We start from the raw sequence: 19,133 nt of genomic DNA, 5'->3' as shown, positions 1-19,133 counted from the left end.
TTCTTTCTCTTCAGAGAACTTCCTTCACCCAGTTTTTATGGTAGGTCTGTTAGTGACAATTTTTTTTTCAGTTTTCTTCGTCTGGTAGTTTTGATTTCCCCTTCATTACTAAAGGATATTTTCATTAGATACCGAATTTGTGGTTGACAATTCTTTTCTTTCAGCACTTAAAAATGGTGTGCTATGTCCCTCTGGCCATTAAGATTTCTGATGAAAAATATGCTGTCATTTGAATTGTTATTACCAATAGTTAAGATTTCTCTTGTTGCTTTCAAGATTTAAAAATTTGTCTTTAGTTTTAAGAAGTTTGACTGATTGTCTGGGCATGGATTTCTTTGGGTTTATCCTGTTCAAGATTTCCTCAACTTCTTGAACCTATAGTTATGTTTTTTGCTAGTTTAGGTAAGTTTACAGCCATTATTTCTTCAAATACTTTTTCAGTTTCACCGTCTTTCTTCTTTCCTTCTAGGACTTTTATGACATGTATGTTAGATATGCCTTATACTCTCACAGGTCTCTGAGGTTCTGTTCAATTATTTTCCAATCTATTTTCTCTCTGATGTTCTGATAAAGTACTTTCTTATTGTTCTATCTTCAAGTTTAATGATTCTTCACTCTGTTCTTTTCATTTTGCTTTTTAGTCCATCCATTAAGGTTTTTGTTTTTGTTTTTTAGCTAACGAGCTTTACAATTTTAGAATTTTTTAAAGATTTTTTTATTTATTTATCTGAGAGAGAGAGAATGAGAGAGAGAGAAAGCACATGGGGGGGAGGGTCAGAGGGAGAAGCAGACTCCCCGCCAAGCAGGGAGCCCAATGCGGGACTCGATCCAAGGACTCCAGGATCATGACCTGAGCCAAAGGCAGTCGCTTAACCAACTGAGCCACCCAGGCGCCTTACAATTTTAGAATTTCTATTTAGTTATTCTTTACATATTCTATTTCTTTTCTGAGATTTTCTGTTTTGTTGCTGAGACTTTCTATTAAGTCTGTTTGTAAATTTTTATTGAAATATGGTTATGATGGCTGTTTTAAAATCCTTGTCAGACTATTCTAACATTTCTGTTATCTTGATGTTGGCGTCTGTTAATTGTTTTTTTTTTATCAAGGTAAGATTTTCCTGGTTCTTAGAATTACTAGAGGTTTTTTAAAATTGAAACCTGGACATTTTGAGTATTATGTTATGACTCTGAATCTTATTCAAATCTTCTGTTTTAGTAGGCCTCCTTTGATACTGAAACAACAGAGGACATGGGGCACTGCCTGTTACTGCCAGCTGGGGGTGGAATTCCAGGTTCCCCACTCAGCCTCTGAGTTGACATGAGTCAGGGAAGGAGCTCCTTGTTCCTCCTGGGCAAGGGTAGAAATTGTGGTTCTGTATGAGGGCCCCACTGATTTCACCTTGGTTTGGATGTAGAGGGGTGCCTTATTACTGTTCCTGAGTTGGCCTTCACTGACATTGCAAGGTGAGTGGCCTCATTTCTGTTGGGCAGTGATGAAAGTCTTGACTCTTCATTAAGAAAACTCTGACATCACCCCAGCAGGGAGACAAAGCAGTATATTATTACTACTGGATAAGGTGAAAGCCTAGGCTCCTTCCATACTCTTAACTGAACCACAGTTCTTGGGGTCTCATTGTTTCCTGGTGGGGATGAAAATCCCATCTCTCCACCCTGCCTTCTCTAACACCAACCTGGTAAGTGGTGTTGGTGGACGTTTTTAGAGCCTGGTGAGGGAGAAAGTTTAGGTTCCCTTCTTGGCCTTTGATGGTTTGGGTAGAAGTATAAAGTTGAAGGTAATTCTCTGTGGTGTTTGGTTGGAATAGAGTGGTTATTATCTAAAAGTTCTCTGCCTTGCTAGGCTGCTCTTTTCATCATCCTTTGGCTGGAGAGAGCAGGTTTTTCTAAAAACTTCTGTTGTCTGTATCCAGTGGGGTTTCTGTTTTACTGACTTCTCCAACACCAGTCTGTGATACATGAAGCAAAAAGAAAACCCAAGAACTCACTTCTGTGTCACTTTGGTGGTTGCAATGTTCCTAACTAGACTTCCTTCTTCTTTCCACCTTTCTGAGTCTTTTCATGTTAGTTTTATACATAGTAATGTCCAGGGCTTTCAGTTATACTTAGAAGGAATAGGGGAAAGTATTTCTACTCCATCTTTCCAGAAATGAAGTTGCCTGTTTTTTAAACAATTTTTTAAATAAGTGAGTTTAATCTAGTAAAAAGGATTTTCACCCTCCTCTTTAAAATTTGAGATGTTTCTATACTTCATGGTTAAACTCCATTAGTATTATATTCTTCTCACTTCAGGAAAAATCCATACATTTTGCAGCATACTTAAAGATATTCATTTTGTTTTTTGAAGTTTGATTGCCTCATCTTTTCTAATCTTTAAATAAAAAATAAAAGCAAATTTAAGAATTTGCTGATAAAGTTCTGTTTTGTGAGAAAGATGATACTTCATCATGGAAAAGATAATAGACTCTTGTTCTAATCACATAGCTATGATGTCTTCAGGAATGCTGATTGAATTACTTATGCATGTTATTGACAAAACGCCTTGTATCACTATTCTAGTAATGCTATATAAAAAATAAAACTGTTAATAAGTTTGCTTATAAGAACAGAAAAATAAGACTACTATCACTTCTATTGTCCATTTGTAAATGCTAGTAAATAAAAACCATCAATCCTTTTCTTTCTCCAGATGAGGGGTATGTCTGATAAATCACTCCGGCTAGTGCTGTCCACATTCAGCAACTTACGGGAGGAGCTTGGACATCTTCAAAATGACTTGACAGTAACACTTATTTTGATTTTTCTTTCCAAAGCCTTACTAGGTCCTAACATAGAAATGAAGTCGTTCAGTCCACCTTTCAAAACTTAATACAATCCATAATATTATGCTCACCAGACATAGTTATTTTCTTGAAACAATTAATTGAGGTTGAAAGAGGATATAAGAACTCTCCAATGTCAAAATAAAAGAACATTGGGTATGCACTTATTATTTAGTTTACTACTAAGGTAAGTTAATATCTACAGCCAGGAAGTAGCTTGCAAAATTAGAATACTCTAACTCATTGAATGGGAATTTCCCCTTTTTCTGTAATAATAAAGCATACTCTGAATTTTTTTGAATACTTGTAAACTTCCTTCTCCAAGAAGTTAGCCTTTTCTATTTTCCATTTTAGTTAGTGTTTTTGATGTCATTAGCTAACTACATTCAGAATACCCTCCATATAATGAATAACTCCCTGAAAACTGGAGTTTTATTTTTTTGGATTCTGATGAGCGCATTTAGACTCTAATTTGGAAATTCACCACCTACTGGGGTTAACAAGGAGTCTTTGTAGATTTAGACAAAACATTAAAATAATTCAAAAGTTCTGTTTTATTGAATTTATAATTAGTCAATTCATCAAAAGTTCTCTAAGAATGCAGGTTTTTAAAGTTTCATCCATTTGTATCCTATATTTTGCTTGACTTTTGAGAAATCTGTTTTATCAGGCAACTGCAAATGAAAGAAGTGCTTATTTAAGCCTTCCAATGTAAACTAGTCTTTGTATTATGTAACTGTTGACAAGTTTCTGTAATTCCAAATCTTAACAAGTAATTTTGCTTCTAGTCACTGGAAAATGACAAGATAAGCCTTGAGAAAGATGTGGCATTCAAAGAAAATCAAATAAAAGAGTATGAAGAACTCTTGGCATCAGTGAGAGCAAATAATCGCCAGCAGCAGGTAAGTTGATATCTTCATTGATGATAAACTAGATTGATAGCTTTTCATATGCAGAATTACTGAAACACTGTAGTTATGACATACAATCCAGACAGAATTAAAATATGATGGAACAATTTATTCATATAAGAATTGAGTGGCTTTGATTATTTCCAATGACTGAAAGCTCTCTCATAAAAACAGATAACCTTGTATACTTTAAAGTATACTAATCCACAATTATCTGTGTTGTTGGGTGACAAGAACTGTGTAAATATTGAAAAGCTAAGTTCACTCATTCATTTAATCTACTAAAGTGTTGATAAAAAAGGTTTTGTAGGTCTTAACACACGTTTGTGCAGTGAATAAGCGAATTAACTCTAGAAATACTCTCCAGATATCTGAGCAGAGATGATTTCTAAGAAATTGTAATGAGTCTCTAAGGCTGATCCCTTCCTAATCTTCATTCCCATGACAGTCTCAATTTTTTCCTCAGTTTCCACATAAATAATCAGGCATATGGTCATATTTGTGCCTACTAGAAGGCAAAATATTGTTGAAGAGTACCAAGAGTCAGATTGCAAAATTAGAACACTGAAAATTCATCCAGTCTTGATTCCTTTTCACTCAAGATAAACATATCAGACTAGGGGCAAGAATCTCTTTCATGGCTGATTTAACTTACCATTTAAGGGTAAATATATAAGAAAACTGGGCATGGAAAAAATATTTACTTTATTTCCTTGAATTAATCAACTAAGAGAGCACTCTCCTCCAAAAAGGTAGAATCCCTTTGTCTTACTTACTTGTGTCTTCTTTATAGCAAGGACTTCAAGACTCAACCTCAAAATGCCAAGTATTGGAAGAAAACAATCTCTCTCTTCAACATACACTCTCAGACATGGAATATAGACTCAAAGAACTGGAATATTGCAAGCATAATTTAGAACAAGAGAACAAAAATCTTAGAATACAGGTATTAAAATTTTGTTTTAAATTTGTTATTGCCTTAGTTATACCACTGTATAGTATATATATGTCCTATTCCTCTTGAGAAAATATATTGAACTAAAAACTGCTCTTATTATTTCAATGCCTCATTTAATCATGTAGTTTTCATCTAATAATAAGTCTGATAATAAAATATGTGTTTCCTTCATAATAATCCAATTACATAAAGTTATTTTGCCTTGTATAGGTTTCTGAGACTTGCACAGGCCCGATGCTGCAGACAAAAATGGATGAAATTGGCAACCATTACAAGGAGATGGTAAAAAACTTAAGAATGGAGAAAGATAGAGAGATCTGCAATCTAAGGGTATGTTGATCCTACAGTGCATAAATACACAGGTCAGCACAAACTTTCTAATAAAATAGTGATGGTTTCAAGTTTAAAGCTACAAGGAAAAATCAACTAAAGGCAGAGTCAGGAATATGACATAGAAACTTTTGTTCAAATACATATTACTGTGTATAGAATACTGTTAAATTGTTTTCTAATTTAGGTTAATCAAAATAAGGGTGATATTTGTGAGAATAAGTATACATTGCCTTATCTTGTAATTCTAGATCAAATTGACTAACTCTTAATTTACTGATTCCTAAATATAGCTAAATATACTTAAATATTTAATGGAAAAACCAACCATAGATTTTTCTCTCCAAATATCATGGTGGAATTTTTTCCAAAAACCAAAATGAAACAAAATATAATTTTTTCAAAAGCCTACCATTTTTTTCTTACAGATTTCCTTCACTTGTTTCCTTTTCATCCCAACACTACTTAAAACATTTTAACTTAACAGCCATCTATGCACAGCTAATGTAGTATAGAGGAAAATGCGCAGGATTTGGAGTCAGAATATCTGTCTTGTATTTGCAGCTATGTTGCTTACTAGTTGTGGGACTGTATGTCATGTAACCTCTCTGGTAATCTCATTTACCTATTTTGTAAATAAGGATTTTAATAATACTTATTTCACAGGGCTGCTGTGAGAATTGAGATAAATCATGCAGGAGGAATATTTTGTGAACTGCAAATCACCGTATAATATTAGTTATTATTAGTGAGCTTTCTTTAATTAGTATTTGAAGGAATTCTAAAGTACCTATTTTCCTAGCTTTATTTTAATTCTTGTGGTTTAGGACTGTTACTTAAGTAATGCCTAACCCTAAATAGTAAAAGGTATCTTTAAAAAATGAGAAATGCCTAATTGGCATTTTATTCATATTTTACACTCGTTAAACTCTACAAATGTTTACAACTATTGGTACTTCACTCTTCATTTCGTAACTTGCAGTATGACTTTATGTCACTGAACCTCTTGGAACTCAATTACCTATTTCATAAATTAGATTTATAATAATTCTTCTTTCTTTTAAATCACTAGACTCAATTAAATCAGTACCAAAAAGATGTTTCAAGAAGAGAAGGAAGTTGCAGCGACTTCCAGTTCAAGCTTCATGAACTGACAAGCTTGCTGGAAGAGAAGGATTCCCTTATAAAGCGTCAGTCAGAGGTAAGAAGGGAAGTGGTAGAGGTGGAGAGGAACTCAGTTAACTTCCCATGAACTAGAGAAGAGCACATTCCCAAAACTCACTTTATTCATGAAGTAGAATGTAACTGACTGTGAAGAAGTGAAAGATTCGTATTTTAGGAGATATAATTCAAATGAAAGCAATAATTGAAGCAAAAAAATGTGTTATTGTGCATTTAATATTTTTAATGTTATATCTCATTAGCAATGTTACTCCCAGTAAGACTGAGCTTTTTATTCTTTATTATTAGCTGCTTCAGCAAAAGACTGTGTTATATTTTTCTCTGTATCTGTAGCATATGGCCCAGGATCTGTTATAAAATAGCACTGAAGGAAGGAACTACAAAAAATGGTGGCCAGTGTTATATTGCTGTTATTGAACTAATGGTTCTTGTAGTAATCATCAGTGATAGACCTTCTGTTAGGAACCAATACCTGCTTCCATATTGAAGTTTCAGTACTTTTCAGCTATGACTATACTTTTCAAGCTTCTTAGGCAAAAAATTTCTCATCTTTATCTTGAGAAACATGCCCATTCAATATCATGTTATCTCTTAAATATAGAAATCCTATACCATTTAGTGATTTCCTGAACAGGCATATTATGTAACTTATTAGGTACCATGAAGCCATAATATACGGTATTCAACAGATGGGGTTGTGGGGTTAGAACATTCTCATGTCCTAGCTAAAAGAGAAGGAAAAAAGTAATTGTTTTTAGTAACCTTGTTAAGTGATCGAACATACTTCTTACCTCATGTTTCTACTGTTTTCAAATAATTATATTGTCTTTTATTCGTAAGGAACTCTCAAAGTTGAGACAAGAAATGTATTCATCTCATAACCAACACTCCAGTGGTGGAAGGACTACTATTACCACTAAAAAGTAATGTATTTTTAAATGAAATTTGAATATGACTTTAGCTATTATTTAATCTAAGTTATAGCATGTTTAATTGATATATATAGTTTGTTTTCTGCAGGGCAGTAAATCTACTGAAGAATAAATATTTACACAAAGACATAGCTGTTATGGAAAATAAAATTCTGTAGCACATCTTTCCTATATTTACAATGTATCAAATACGATGTAAGTGAAAAACAATTTGTTGTTTAGCCAACCATTTGAGTCAAGATTCTTTCAGTAGCACATGCCAGAAACCCAACTTAAACTGGGAATTAGTTAATTCACTTAGTTGGGATTGCTTGGTGTCCAGATGGATTTGTGTGCTCAAAATATGTCTTCAGAAATACGTCCTTCTTTATCTCTTAGCTCTGCTCTTTCCTATGTAGACATTATTCTTAGGCATCTCCCCTTATAATAGCAATCTGACCACAGCTGACATCCCACCAATTTAGCAAAATGAAATAGAAAGTGACTCTTTGGAAATAGTTTCAGCAAAAGTCTATTTTGGATATTTCATATAAATGGAATAAAAATGTGGTCTTTCATGACTGGATTCTTTCACTTTGCATAACGTTTTCAAGATTCATCCATGTTTTAGGGCGCCTGGGTGGCTCAGTTGGTTAAGCGACTGCCTTCGGCTCAGGTCATGATCCTGGAGTCCTGGGATCGAGTCCCACATCGGGCTCCCTGCTCAGCAGGAAGTCTGCTTCTCCCTCTGACCCTCTTCCTTCTCGTGCTCTCTATCTCTCAAATAAATAAATAAAATCTTAAAAAAAAAGATTCATCCATGTTTTAGTTTGTGTCTGTACTCCATTGCTTATTGTTACTAAATAATATTACATTTCATGGATATACAACATTTTATGTATACACCTAGGAGTGGGATTGCTGGGGCACATGGCAACTCTGTTTAACTTTTTGAGGAGCTGCTAAACTGTTTTCCAAAGCAGCTACACAATTTGACATTCCCACCAGCAGTGTATTGAGGGTTCCAAATTCTCTCCATCCTCCTCAACATTTGTTATTGGTCATCTCTTAGATTATAGCCCTTCTAAGGGTGGGAGGTGGCATCTTACTCTGGTTTTCATTTGTATTTCTCTAATAATTAATATTTAGTATTTTTTCATGTGCTTATTGGCCATTTATAGATCTTTGGAGAAATGACTGTAAAAATTCTTTGTCCATTTTTAAATTAGATTATTTGCTTTTTTACTGCTGAATTGCAAGAGATATTTATATATTCTGGATACAAGTCCCTTATCAGATATATGATTTTGCAAATATTTTCTTCCATTCTATTGGTTGTCTTTTTACTATCTTGATAGTATCATTTGCAGCAAAAGTTTTTACATTTGAGGAAGTCCAATTAACCTATTTTTTCTTTTCTTACTTCTGCTTTTGGTATCATATTAAGAATTCATTGCCTAATCCAAGGTCATGAAAATGTGCACCCCTGTATTCTCCTAAGAGTTTTATTTATTTATTTTTATTTTTTAAAGATTTTATTTATTTATTTATTTATTTATTTATTTATTTATTTATTTATTTATCAGAGAGAGAGAGCATAAGCAGGGGAAGCAGCAGGCAGAGCAGGCAGAGGGAGAAGCAAGCTCCCTGCTGAGCAGGGAGCCCGATGTGGGACTTGATCCCAGGACCCTGGGATCATGACCCAAGTCAAAGGCAGATGCTTAACTGACTGAGCCACCCAGGCGTCCCTCTCTTAAGAGTTTTATAGTTTTACCTATTACATTTAGATCTATGAACCATTTTGAATTAATTTTTTCTATGGTGTGAAGTAGGAGTCCAAGTTCATTCTTGTGCACGGGGCTATTTGGTTGTCCCAGTATCTTTTGAGGTATATACTATTCTTTCACTCATTGAATTAACTTGGCATCTTTATTGATAATCAAAAGACCATAAATGTCAGGGTAAATTTGTAGATTCTCTGTTTTACACCATTGATCTATTTGTCTGTCTTCATGCAAGTACCACACTGTCTTAATTATTGTAGCTTTTTAGTTACATTTTGAAACCAGAAGTGTGAGTTTTTAACCAACTGAGCCACCCAGGCACCCCAGAAGTGTGAGTTTTTAAATTTCTTCTTTTCAAGATTACTTTAGCTATTTTTGGTCCTTTGCTCTTCTATATGTATTTTGGGATAAGCTTGTCAAGGGATTTCATTAAATATTTAGAAAACTTTGGGTATTATTTCCATGCTAACAATAATAAGTCTTTTAATCCTTGAGCATGGGATCCTTTTCCACTTAGATCCTCTTTAATTTCTAAAAACAGTATTTTGTACTTTCATTGCAGAAGTCTTACACTTCTTTTTTGTTAAATTTATTTCTAAGTATTATATTTTTTGATGTTCCTGTAATAGAATTGGTTTTGATGTTACTGTAAATAGACTTGTTTTCTTTTTTTTTCTTTTTCTTTGTTTCAAGTTTTTATTTAAATTTTAGTTAGTTAACATATAATGTAATACTAGTTTTAGGAGTAGAATTTAGTAATTCATACTTACATATAGCACCCAGTGCTTTTATTTGAGTGTAGTTGACACACAATGTTACATTAGTTTCAGGTGTATAATGCAGTGATTCAACTTCTCTATATGTTATGCTACATTCATCACAAGTGTGGCTCCCATCAGTCACCACGCAACAGTATTACAATATCACTGACTATATTCCTGATGCTGCACCTTTTATTCCTGTGACTTATTCATTCCATAACTAGAAGCTTATATCTCCCACATCCTTTCACCCATTTTGCCTATCCCCCAACTGCCTCCTTTCTGGCAACCATTGGTTTGTTCTCTGTATTTATAGGTCTGATTCTGCATTTTGTTTATTTTTTGTTGTTCTTGTTTAGGTTCCATATATGAATGAAATCAAATGGTATTTTTCTTTCTTGGTCTGACTTATTTCACTTTGCATAATACCCTCTAGTTCCTTACAGTTGTTGCAAATGGCAAAATCTGATCTTTTTATGGCTGAGTAATATTCCATTATATATCACTTTTTCCTTATCTATTCCTCTTATTGATGGACACTTATGTCGCTTCCATATCTTGCTAAATAATGCTGCAATAAACATAAGGGTGTGCATATCATTTCAAATTAGTATTTTTGTTTTATTGGGTAAGTACTCACTAGTGGAATTATTGGATCATATGATATTTCTATTTGTAATATTTTATGGAAACTATGCTGATTTCCACAGTGGCTGTACCAACTTATATCCCCATCAACAGTACATGAGGGTTCCTTTTTCTCCACATCCTTGCCAACACTTGTTATATCTTGACTTTTGTATTTTAGCATTCTGATAGGTGTAAAGTGATATTGTGCCTTTGATTTGCATTTCCCTGATGATTAATGAATTTGAGCATCTTTTCATGTGCCTATTGGTCATCTATCTGTTTTCTTTGGAAAAAGAAGGTACTCTGATCCTGTTTTAAGCAAATTGCTTGGTTTTTGGTGTTGAGTTGTATAAGTTCTTTATATATTTTGGATATTAACCCCTTATCAGATATATTATTTACAAATATCTTTTCCCATTCAGTAGGTTGCCTTTTTGTTTTGTTTGTTTCCTTTGCTGTGCAAAAGCTTTTTATAGCTTATTTTTGCTTTTCTTTCCCTTGCTTTATGAGACACATCTCGAAAAATTTGCTGTGGCCAATGTCAGAGAAATTACTGCCTGTGTCTTTTTCTAGGATTTTTATGGTTTCAGGTCTCACATTTAGGTCTCTAATCCATTTTGAGCTTATTTTTGTGTATGGTGTAAGAAAATGGTCTAGTTTCATTCTTTGTGTGTTGCTGTCCAGTTTTCCCAATATGATTTGTGGAAGAGACTATCTTTTCCCTTTATATATTCTTGCCTCCTTTTAATAGACTAATTGACCATGTAAGTGTAGTTTCCTTTCTGGTCTGTCTATTTTTTTCCATTGACATATGTGTCTGTTTTTGTGCCAGTACCATAATGTATTGATTATGTACTATGTAATGTATCTTGAAATTTGGAAATGTGATACCTACAAATTTGTTTTTCTTTCTCAAGATTGTTTTGGCTATTTGGGGTCTTCAGCAGTTCCATAAATATTTTAGGATTATTTGTTCTAGTTCTGTGAAAAATGTTGTTTTTTTTTTAAAGGGATTACATTGCATCTGTAGATTGCTTTGGGTAGCACAAACATTTTAAAAATATTAAGGCTCCCAATCCATAAGCATGGTATATGTTTCCATTTGTTTGTGTTGTCTTCAGTTTCTTTCTTCAGCGTTTTATTGTTTTCAGAGTACAGGTCTTTCACCTCCTTAGTTAAGTTTATCTGTAGGAATTTTGTTCTTTTTGGCACAATGAAAATGGGATTGTTTTCTTAATTTCACTTTCTGCTGCTTCATTATTAGTTTATAGGAATGCAACAGATTTCTGTACTTTGATTTTGTATCCTGTGACTTTACTGAATTCATTTATTACTTCCAATTGTTTTTTATGGAGTCTATAGGGCTTTCTATGTATAGTATGTTATCTACAAATAGTGGAAGATTTACTTCTTCCTTACCAGTATGGATGCTTCTTATTTCTTTTTCTTGTCAGCTGTGGCTAAGACTTTCAGTACTATGTTGAATAAAAGTGGTAAAAGTGGACATCCCTGTCTTGTTCCTGATCTTTAAGGAAAAGCTCTCAGTTTTTCACCATTGAGTATGATGTTGGCTGCAGGTTTTTCATACGTGGCCTTTATTATGTTAAGGTATGATTCCTCTGAACACATTTTGTTGAGAATTTTAACCATGAACAGATGTTGAATTTTGTCAGATGCATTTTCTGCATCTACTGAAATGATTATACAATTTCTATCTTTCCATTGTTGATGTGGTGTATCACGTTGATTGATTTGAGAATATTGAACCATCTTTGCATCCCCAGAATAAATCAGTTGATCATAGTGAATGATGCTTTTGATGCATTACTGACTGTAGTTTGCTAATATTTTGTTGAGGATTTTTGTATTTATGTTCATCACAGATGTTGGCCTGTAGTTTTCCTTTCTGTGGTGTCTTTGGTTTTGGTATCAGAGCAATGTTGGTCTCATAGAAAGTATTTGGAAGCTTTTCTTCCTCTTTTTGGGGGAATAATTTGAGGGTAATAGGTATTAATACTTCTTTTAGTTAACATATAATGTACTGTTAGTTTCAAGAGTAGAATTTAGTGATTCATCAGTTGCATATAACACCCAGTGCTCATTACATTAAGTGACCTCCTTAATGCCTATCACCCAATTACACCATCCCCCAACCCACTTCCCTTCCAGCAACCCTCAGTTTGTTAAGAGTCTCTTATGGGTTTCCTCTCTCTCTGTTTTTATCTTATTTTATTTTTCCTTCCATTCCCCTATGTTCATCTGTTTTGTTTCTTAAATTCCACAATGAGTTAAATCATATGGTATTTGTCTTTCTTTGACTGAGTTATTTCACTTACCATAATACACTCTAGTTCCATCCACATCATTACAAATGGCAAGATTTCATTCTTTTGATGGTTGAGTGTGTGTGTGTGTGTATATATATATGTGTATATATATATGTGTGTGTATATATATATATATATATATATATATATACACTCCATCCCCACATCTTTTGTGGGGTTGGAGTGTATCCATCCCCACATCTTTTGATCCATTCATCTGTTGATGGACATCTGGGCTATTTCCATAGTTTGGCTATTGTGGACAATGCTGGTATAAACATTGGGATGTATGTGCTCCTTCAAATCACTGTTTGCATCCTTTGGATAAATACTTAATAGTGCAATTGCTGGGTCATAGGGTCGTTCTATTTTTAACTTTTTGAGGAACCTCTGTACTGTTTTCCAGAATGGGTACACCAGTTAGCATTTCCACCAGCATCATGGGAGTGTTTCCTTTTCTCTGCATCCTTGCCAACATCTGTTGTTTCCTGAGTTGTTAATTTTAGCCATTCCGACCAGTGTGAGATGGTATCTCATTGTGATTTTGATTTGTATTTCCCTGATGCTGAGTGATGTTGAGCATTTTTTCATGTGTCAGCCATTTGCATGTCTTCTTTGGAGAAATGTCTGTTCATGTCTTCTGCCCATTTCTTGACTGGATTTTTTGTTTTTTTGGGGGTGTTGAGTTTGATATGTTCTTTATAGATTTTGGATACTAGCTGTTTATCTGATATTTCATTTGTGAATATCTTCTCCCATTCAGTAGGTTGCCTTTTAGTTTTGTTGATTGTTTCCTTTGCTCTGCAAAAAGCTTTTATCCTGACAAAGTCCGAATAATTGATTTTTCCTTAGTTGTGCTTGCCACTGGAGACATGTTTAGCAAGAAGTTGCTATGGCTGAGGTCAAGGGGGTTGCTGCCTCTGTTCTCCTCTAGGATTTTGAAAGACTCCTGTCTCACATTAAGGTCTTTCAACCATTTTGAGTTTATTTTTCTGTATGGTGTAAGAAAGTGGTCCAGTTTCACTTTTCTGAATGTGGCTGTCCATTTTCCCAACACCATTTGTTGAAGACTGTCTTTTTTTCCACTGGATATTCTTTTCTGCTTTGTTGAAGATTAACTGACCATAAATTTGAGGGTCCATTTCTGGGTTCTCTATTCTGTTCCACTGAACCATGTGTCTGTTTTTATGCCAGTACCATACTGTCTTCATGACTACAGCTTTGAAATACAGCTTGAAGTCTGGAATTGTCATGCCTCCAGCTTTGGTTTTCTTTTTCAACATTTCTTTGGTTATTCAGGTTTTTTTCTGGTTCCATACAAATTTTAGAATTGTTTGTTCCAGCTTCGTGAAAAATGCTGGTGGTATTTTGATAGAGATTGCATTGAATGTGCAGATTGCTTTAGGTAGCATAGACATTTTAACAATATTTGTTTTTCTAATCCATAAACATGGACTATTTTTCCATTTTTTTGTGTCTTCTTCAATTTCTTTCATAAGTGCTCTATAGTTTTCAGAGTACAGATCTTTACCTTGTTGGGTAGGTTTATTCCTAGGTATCTTATGTTTTATGGTGTAATTGTAAATGGGATTGATTCCTTGATTTCTCCTTCTTCTGCTTCATTGTTAGTGTATAGAAATGCAACAGACTTCTATGCTTTAATTTTATATTCTGCGACTTTGCTGAATTCTTGTATCAGTTCTAGAAATTTTGGGGTGGAATCTTTTGGGTTTTCTACATAGAGTAGCATGTTATCTGCAAAGAGTGAAAGTTTGACTTCTTCTTTGCTGATTTGGATGCCTTTTATTTCTTTTTGTTGTCTGATGGTTGAGGCTAGGACTTCCAGTATTATGTTAAACAACAGTGGTGAGAGTGGACATCCCTGTCCTGTTCCTGACCTTAGGGGAAAAGCTATCAGTTTTTCCCTGTTGAGGATATTTACTGTGGGTCTTTGTATATGGCCTTTATGATATTGAAGTATGTTCCTTCTATCCCTACATTGTGGAGAGTTATTATCAAGAATGGATGCTGTATGCTGTCAAATGCTTTTTCTACATATATTGAAAGGTCATGTGGTTCTTGTCCTTTCTTTTATTAATGTGATGTATCACACTGATTGATTTGTGGATGTTGAACCATTCCTGCAGCCCAGGAATAAATCCCACTTGGTTGTGGTAAGTAATCTTTTTAATGTACTATTGGATCCTATTAACTAGTACCTTGGTGAGAATTTTTGCTTCTAGTTTCATCAGGGATATTGGTCTGTAATTCTCCTTTTTGATGGGGTTTTTGTCTCTTGGGATGAAGGTAATGCTAGCCTCATGGAATGAGTTTGGAAGTTTTCCTTCCAGTTCTATTTTTTGGAAGAGTTTCAGAAGAATAGGAATTAATTCTTTTTAAATGTTAGTACAATTCCCCTGGGAAGCCATCTGGCCCTGGACTCTTATTTGTTGGGAGATTTTTGATTACTGCTTCAATTTCTTTGCTGATTATGGGTCTGTCCAGGTTTCTATTTCTTCCTGTTTCAGTTTTGGTAGTTTATATGTTTTTAGGATTTATCTGTTTCTTCCAGACTGCCTAATTTTTTGGCACATAATTTTTCATAATATTCTCTTATAACTAGTTGTATTTCCTTAGTGTTGTTTGTGATCTTTCCTTTTCATTCATGATTTTATTTATTTGGGTCTTTTCTTTTTGATAAGTCTGTCTAGGAATTTATTAACCTTGTTAATTTTTTCAGAGAACCAGCTCCTAGTTTCATTGATTTGTTATATTGGTTTTTTGATGTCTATATCATTCATTTCTGCTCTAATCTTTATTATTTCTCTTGTCCTGATGGATTTTGGCTTTATTTGCTATTCTTTTCCTGTTCCTTTAGGTGCAAGGTTAGGTTGTGTATTTGAGACTTTTATTGTTTCTTGAGGTAGGCCTGTATTGTTATATACTTCCCTCTGAGGGCCTCCTTTGCTACATACCAAAGGTTTTGAACTGTCATGTTTTCATTTTCATTTGCTTTGATGTATTTTTTAATTCTTCTTTAATTTCCTGCTTGACCCATTCATTCTTTAGTAGGATGTTCTTCAACTTCCATGTATTTGTGGTCCTTCCGAACTTTTTCTTGTGGTTGACTTCAAGTTTCATAGCACAGTGGTCTGAAAATATCCATGGTATGCTCTCAGTCTTTTTGTGCCAGTTGAGTCCTGATTTGTGACACAGTATGTGATCTGTTCTGGATAATGTTCCATGTGCACTCGAGAAGAATGTGTATTCTGCTGCTTTAGGATGAAACTCTCTGAACATATTTGTTAAGTCCATCTGTTCCAGTGTGTCATTCAAAGCCCTGTTTCCTTGTTGATCTTCTGCTCAGATGATCTGTCCATTGCTGTGAGTGGGGTGTTAAAGTCCCCTACTGTTATTGTATTATTATCAATGAGTTTCTTTAGTTTTGTTATTAATTGGTTTATTATTTGACTGCTACCAAGTTGGAGCATAAATATTTACAACTGTTAGATCTTCTTGTTAGATAGGCCCTTTTATTATGATATAGTGACTTTCTTCATCTCTCATTACAGTCTTTGATTTAAAATCTATGGCTACCTCAGCTTTCTTTTAATGTCCATTAGCATGATAAATGGTTCTCCACCCCCTTTCAATCTGGAGGTGTCTTGAGTCTAAAATGAGTCTCTTGTAAGTAACATATTGATGGGTCTTGGCTTTTTATCCATTTTGTAACCCTATGTCTTTTATTGGAGCACTTAGTCCATTTACATTCACAGTCATTATTGAAAGATATGAATTTAGTACCATTGTATTACCTATAAAGTTGCTGTTTCTGTAAATTGTCTCTGTTCCTTCCTAGTGTTTGTTACTCTTGGTTTCTCTTTCTGCTGAAAGGGTTCCCTTTAATATTTCTTGCAGGGTTGGTTTAGTGTTCATGAATTCCTTTCGTTTTTGTCTTGGAAACTCTTTATCTCTCCTTCTATTCTGAATGATAGCCTTGTTGGATAAAGTATTCTTGGCTGCATATTTTTCCAATTTAGGATGTTGAGTATATCATGCCAGTCTTTTCTGGCCTGCCAGGTCTCTGTGGAAAGATCTGCTGCCAGCCTTTTATGTCTACTCTTATAAGTTAAGGACCTATTTTCCCCAACTGCTTTCTGAATTTTCTCTTTATCTTTGCAATTTGCAAGTTTCACTATAATATGTCATGATGTTGACCTATTTTTGTTGATTCTGAGGGTTCTGTGCCTCTTGGACTTGAAAGCCTGTTTCCTTACCCACGTTAAGGAAGTTCTTAGGTATAATTTGTTCAAATCAACCTGCTGACCCTTTCCCCCACTTTTCTTCTGAGACTCCTTTAATATTGATATTATTTCACTTTATGGAATTACTGAGTTTCTTAAGTCTATGTTAATGATCTAATAATTTTATTTCCCTCTTCTTTTCAGCTTCATTATATTCCATAATTTTATCTTCCATATCACTGATTTTTATGGCCTCCACTTGGGACTGCATCTTGGTTATAGCTTTTTTAATTTTGGCTTTACTAGATTTTAGTTCTTTTATCTCTACAATAAGGGATTCTCTAGTGTCTTCTTTACTTTTCTCAAGCCCAGCTCGCATCTGTATAATTGTTTTAAATTCTAACCCAAACATCTTACTTATATCTGTACTCATTAAGTAACTGGCTATGAGTAATACCTCTTGTTCTATCTTTCGGGGTGAATTTCTCCATATTGTCATTTTGTCCAGAAAAGAAAAGAAGAAAGAAAAAGAAAACAACAACAATAACAACAACAAAACAAACAAACAAAACTAGCTCCTGGGTGTGTTTTGGTCTGCTTGTTAAAAGACACTAGGTCCGAAAATAAGAAAAAAAAAATATATATATATAAAATACAGTGAGAGGAAACAAAAACTAAAAATATATATAAAAAAGTGTATATGCACAAAATTTAAAAAGAATTTTTAAAAAATTGAAAAAATAAAATAGCTTAAAAAATTATAATGAAAAACTAAAGAACAAAAGTACAAAGGATACTAGATACTATTTTCTTTAGTAAATTTGGTGTGAGTTGTTTGCGCTGGTCTTCTGGGAGAGGGGTCTTTTGCGGTGATTCTCAGGTGGACTTGCTCTAGTGGAAATGCACCTCCAGTGCCCAGGGAGGCAGAGCTTGTTGTAAGCAGCTCTGGACTCCACTAGGTGGTGCTGTTTTGCTCTGTGCGTCTTCCAGCACTGATCTGCAGGATGAATATTGCTGTGCCCTGCTCTCTGGCCCCAGAGCTGAAAATTCGCGCCCCCCACTCTTCAGTGAGCCCTCAGAAAAGAGCAATCAATCACTCTTGTCTCCCCAGTTTCCATCAGGGCTCGGTTCACCCTGCCTGTGTTGAGCTTTTTATCTCAGGCATGCAACTGAGTTTCAAAACTCCAAATTTTAGGGACTCGCACAGTGAAGACCAGCACTACACCTCCCAGGGAATGTCTCCAGGTGCATCTGCCTTTTGTTGGACACCTCCCAGGAAAGCAGTCGCTGGAATGTGTTGTGGTTCGAAGTTTATGGCAACACAGAGCAGAAAGTTGGCACCTAGACTCACTGTTTTCAGCCAGCTTCCATGCTCCTTTGCCTGGCAACAGGCGCGCACTTAGGCACCACCTATTCTTCTTGCGACCCAGGGGAATCTTCGGACCATGCTGTCACACCTGGGATTCTGCCCTGCTTCACTGCCTTTCAGCCAGGCATGTCCCCCACTGTAGCAGACTTCTAAAAGTTCCAATTTGGTGATCCACTGCTTATAATACTTTGCGGTAGACGCCTTAAGGAGGCTCCCTACCTTCTGGCCATAACCTCAGCTATATCACACCTGATTCAAACCTCTGCACCTCCTACCTTCCAAATGGTGGTTGATTTTCTACTCAAAGATTTGCAGTATTTGTTTGCTCAGGCCTCCAATTGATTTGTCCCATGTTCAGAATGATTTGATAACTATCTAGTTGTATTCAAGGGATGAAATAAACTTAGGTTCCCCCTACTCCTCCACCATCTTAACTCCTCTCTGTAATTCCTTTTAACTGGTAGAATTCGCCGATGAATCCATCTGGTCCTAGACTTTTATTTATTTATTTATTTTAGAAAGGGAGAGAGAGAGAGAGAGAATATTTTTTATTATGTTAATCACCATACATTACATCATTAGTTTTTTTTAATGTTTTATTGTTATGTTAATCACCATACATTACATCATTAGTTTTTGATGTAGTGTTCCATGATTCATTGTTTCTGCATAACACCCAGTGCTCCAGGCAGAACGTGCCCTCTTTAATACCCATCACAAGGCTAACCCATCCTCCCACCCCCCTCCCCTCTAGAACCCTCAGTTTGTTTTTCAGAGTCCATAGTCTCTCATGGTTCGTCTCCCCCTCCAATTTCCCCCCCTTCATTCTTCCCCTCCTGCTATCTTCTTCTTCTTTTTTTTTTAACATAAAATGTATTATTTGTTTCAG

The 19,133-nt window shown here is 34.9% G+C and overlaps 1 protein-coding gene across 4 annotated transcripts in view; it reads left to right on the top strand.

Annotated features, from left to right (window-relative positions):
• Nucleotides 1-19,133, top strand: part of POF1B (POF1B actin binding protein) — a 104,892-nt gene that overhangs the window by 78,166 nt on the left and 7,593 nt on the right. For all 4 annotated transcript variants that reach the window (XM_073880881.1, XM_073880880.1, XM_025848654.2 and 1 more), the window contains 6 exons: nucleotides 2,705-2,797; nucleotides 3,626-3,739; nucleotides 4,542-4,694; nucleotides 4,917-5,036; nucleotides 6,109-6,237; nucleotides 7,059-7,141. In XM_073880881.1, the coding sequence (XP_073736982.1) occupies nucleotides 2,705-2,797; nucleotides 3,626-3,739; nucleotides 4,542-4,694; nucleotides 4,917-5,036; nucleotides 6,109-6,237; nucleotides 7,059-7,141 (692 nt within the window). The remainder of the gene's footprint in view (nucleotides 1-2,704; nucleotides 2,798-3,625; nucleotides 3,740-4,541; nucleotides 4,695-4,916; nucleotides 5,037-6,108; nucleotides 6,238-7,058; nucleotides 7,142-19,133) is intronic.

The sequence above is a fragment of the Callorhinus ursinus genome, unplaced genomic scaffold, assembly GCF_003265705.2.
Source record: "Callorhinus ursinus isolate GAN/ISIS: 27379988/994484 unplaced genomic scaffold, GSC_fseal_2.0 scaffold40, whole genome shotgun sequence".
NCBI lineage: Eukaryota > Metazoa > Chordata > Mammalia > Carnivora > Otariidae > Callorhinus > Callorhinus ursinus.
This window is presented reverse-complemented; position numbering and strand designations above follow the sequence as displayed.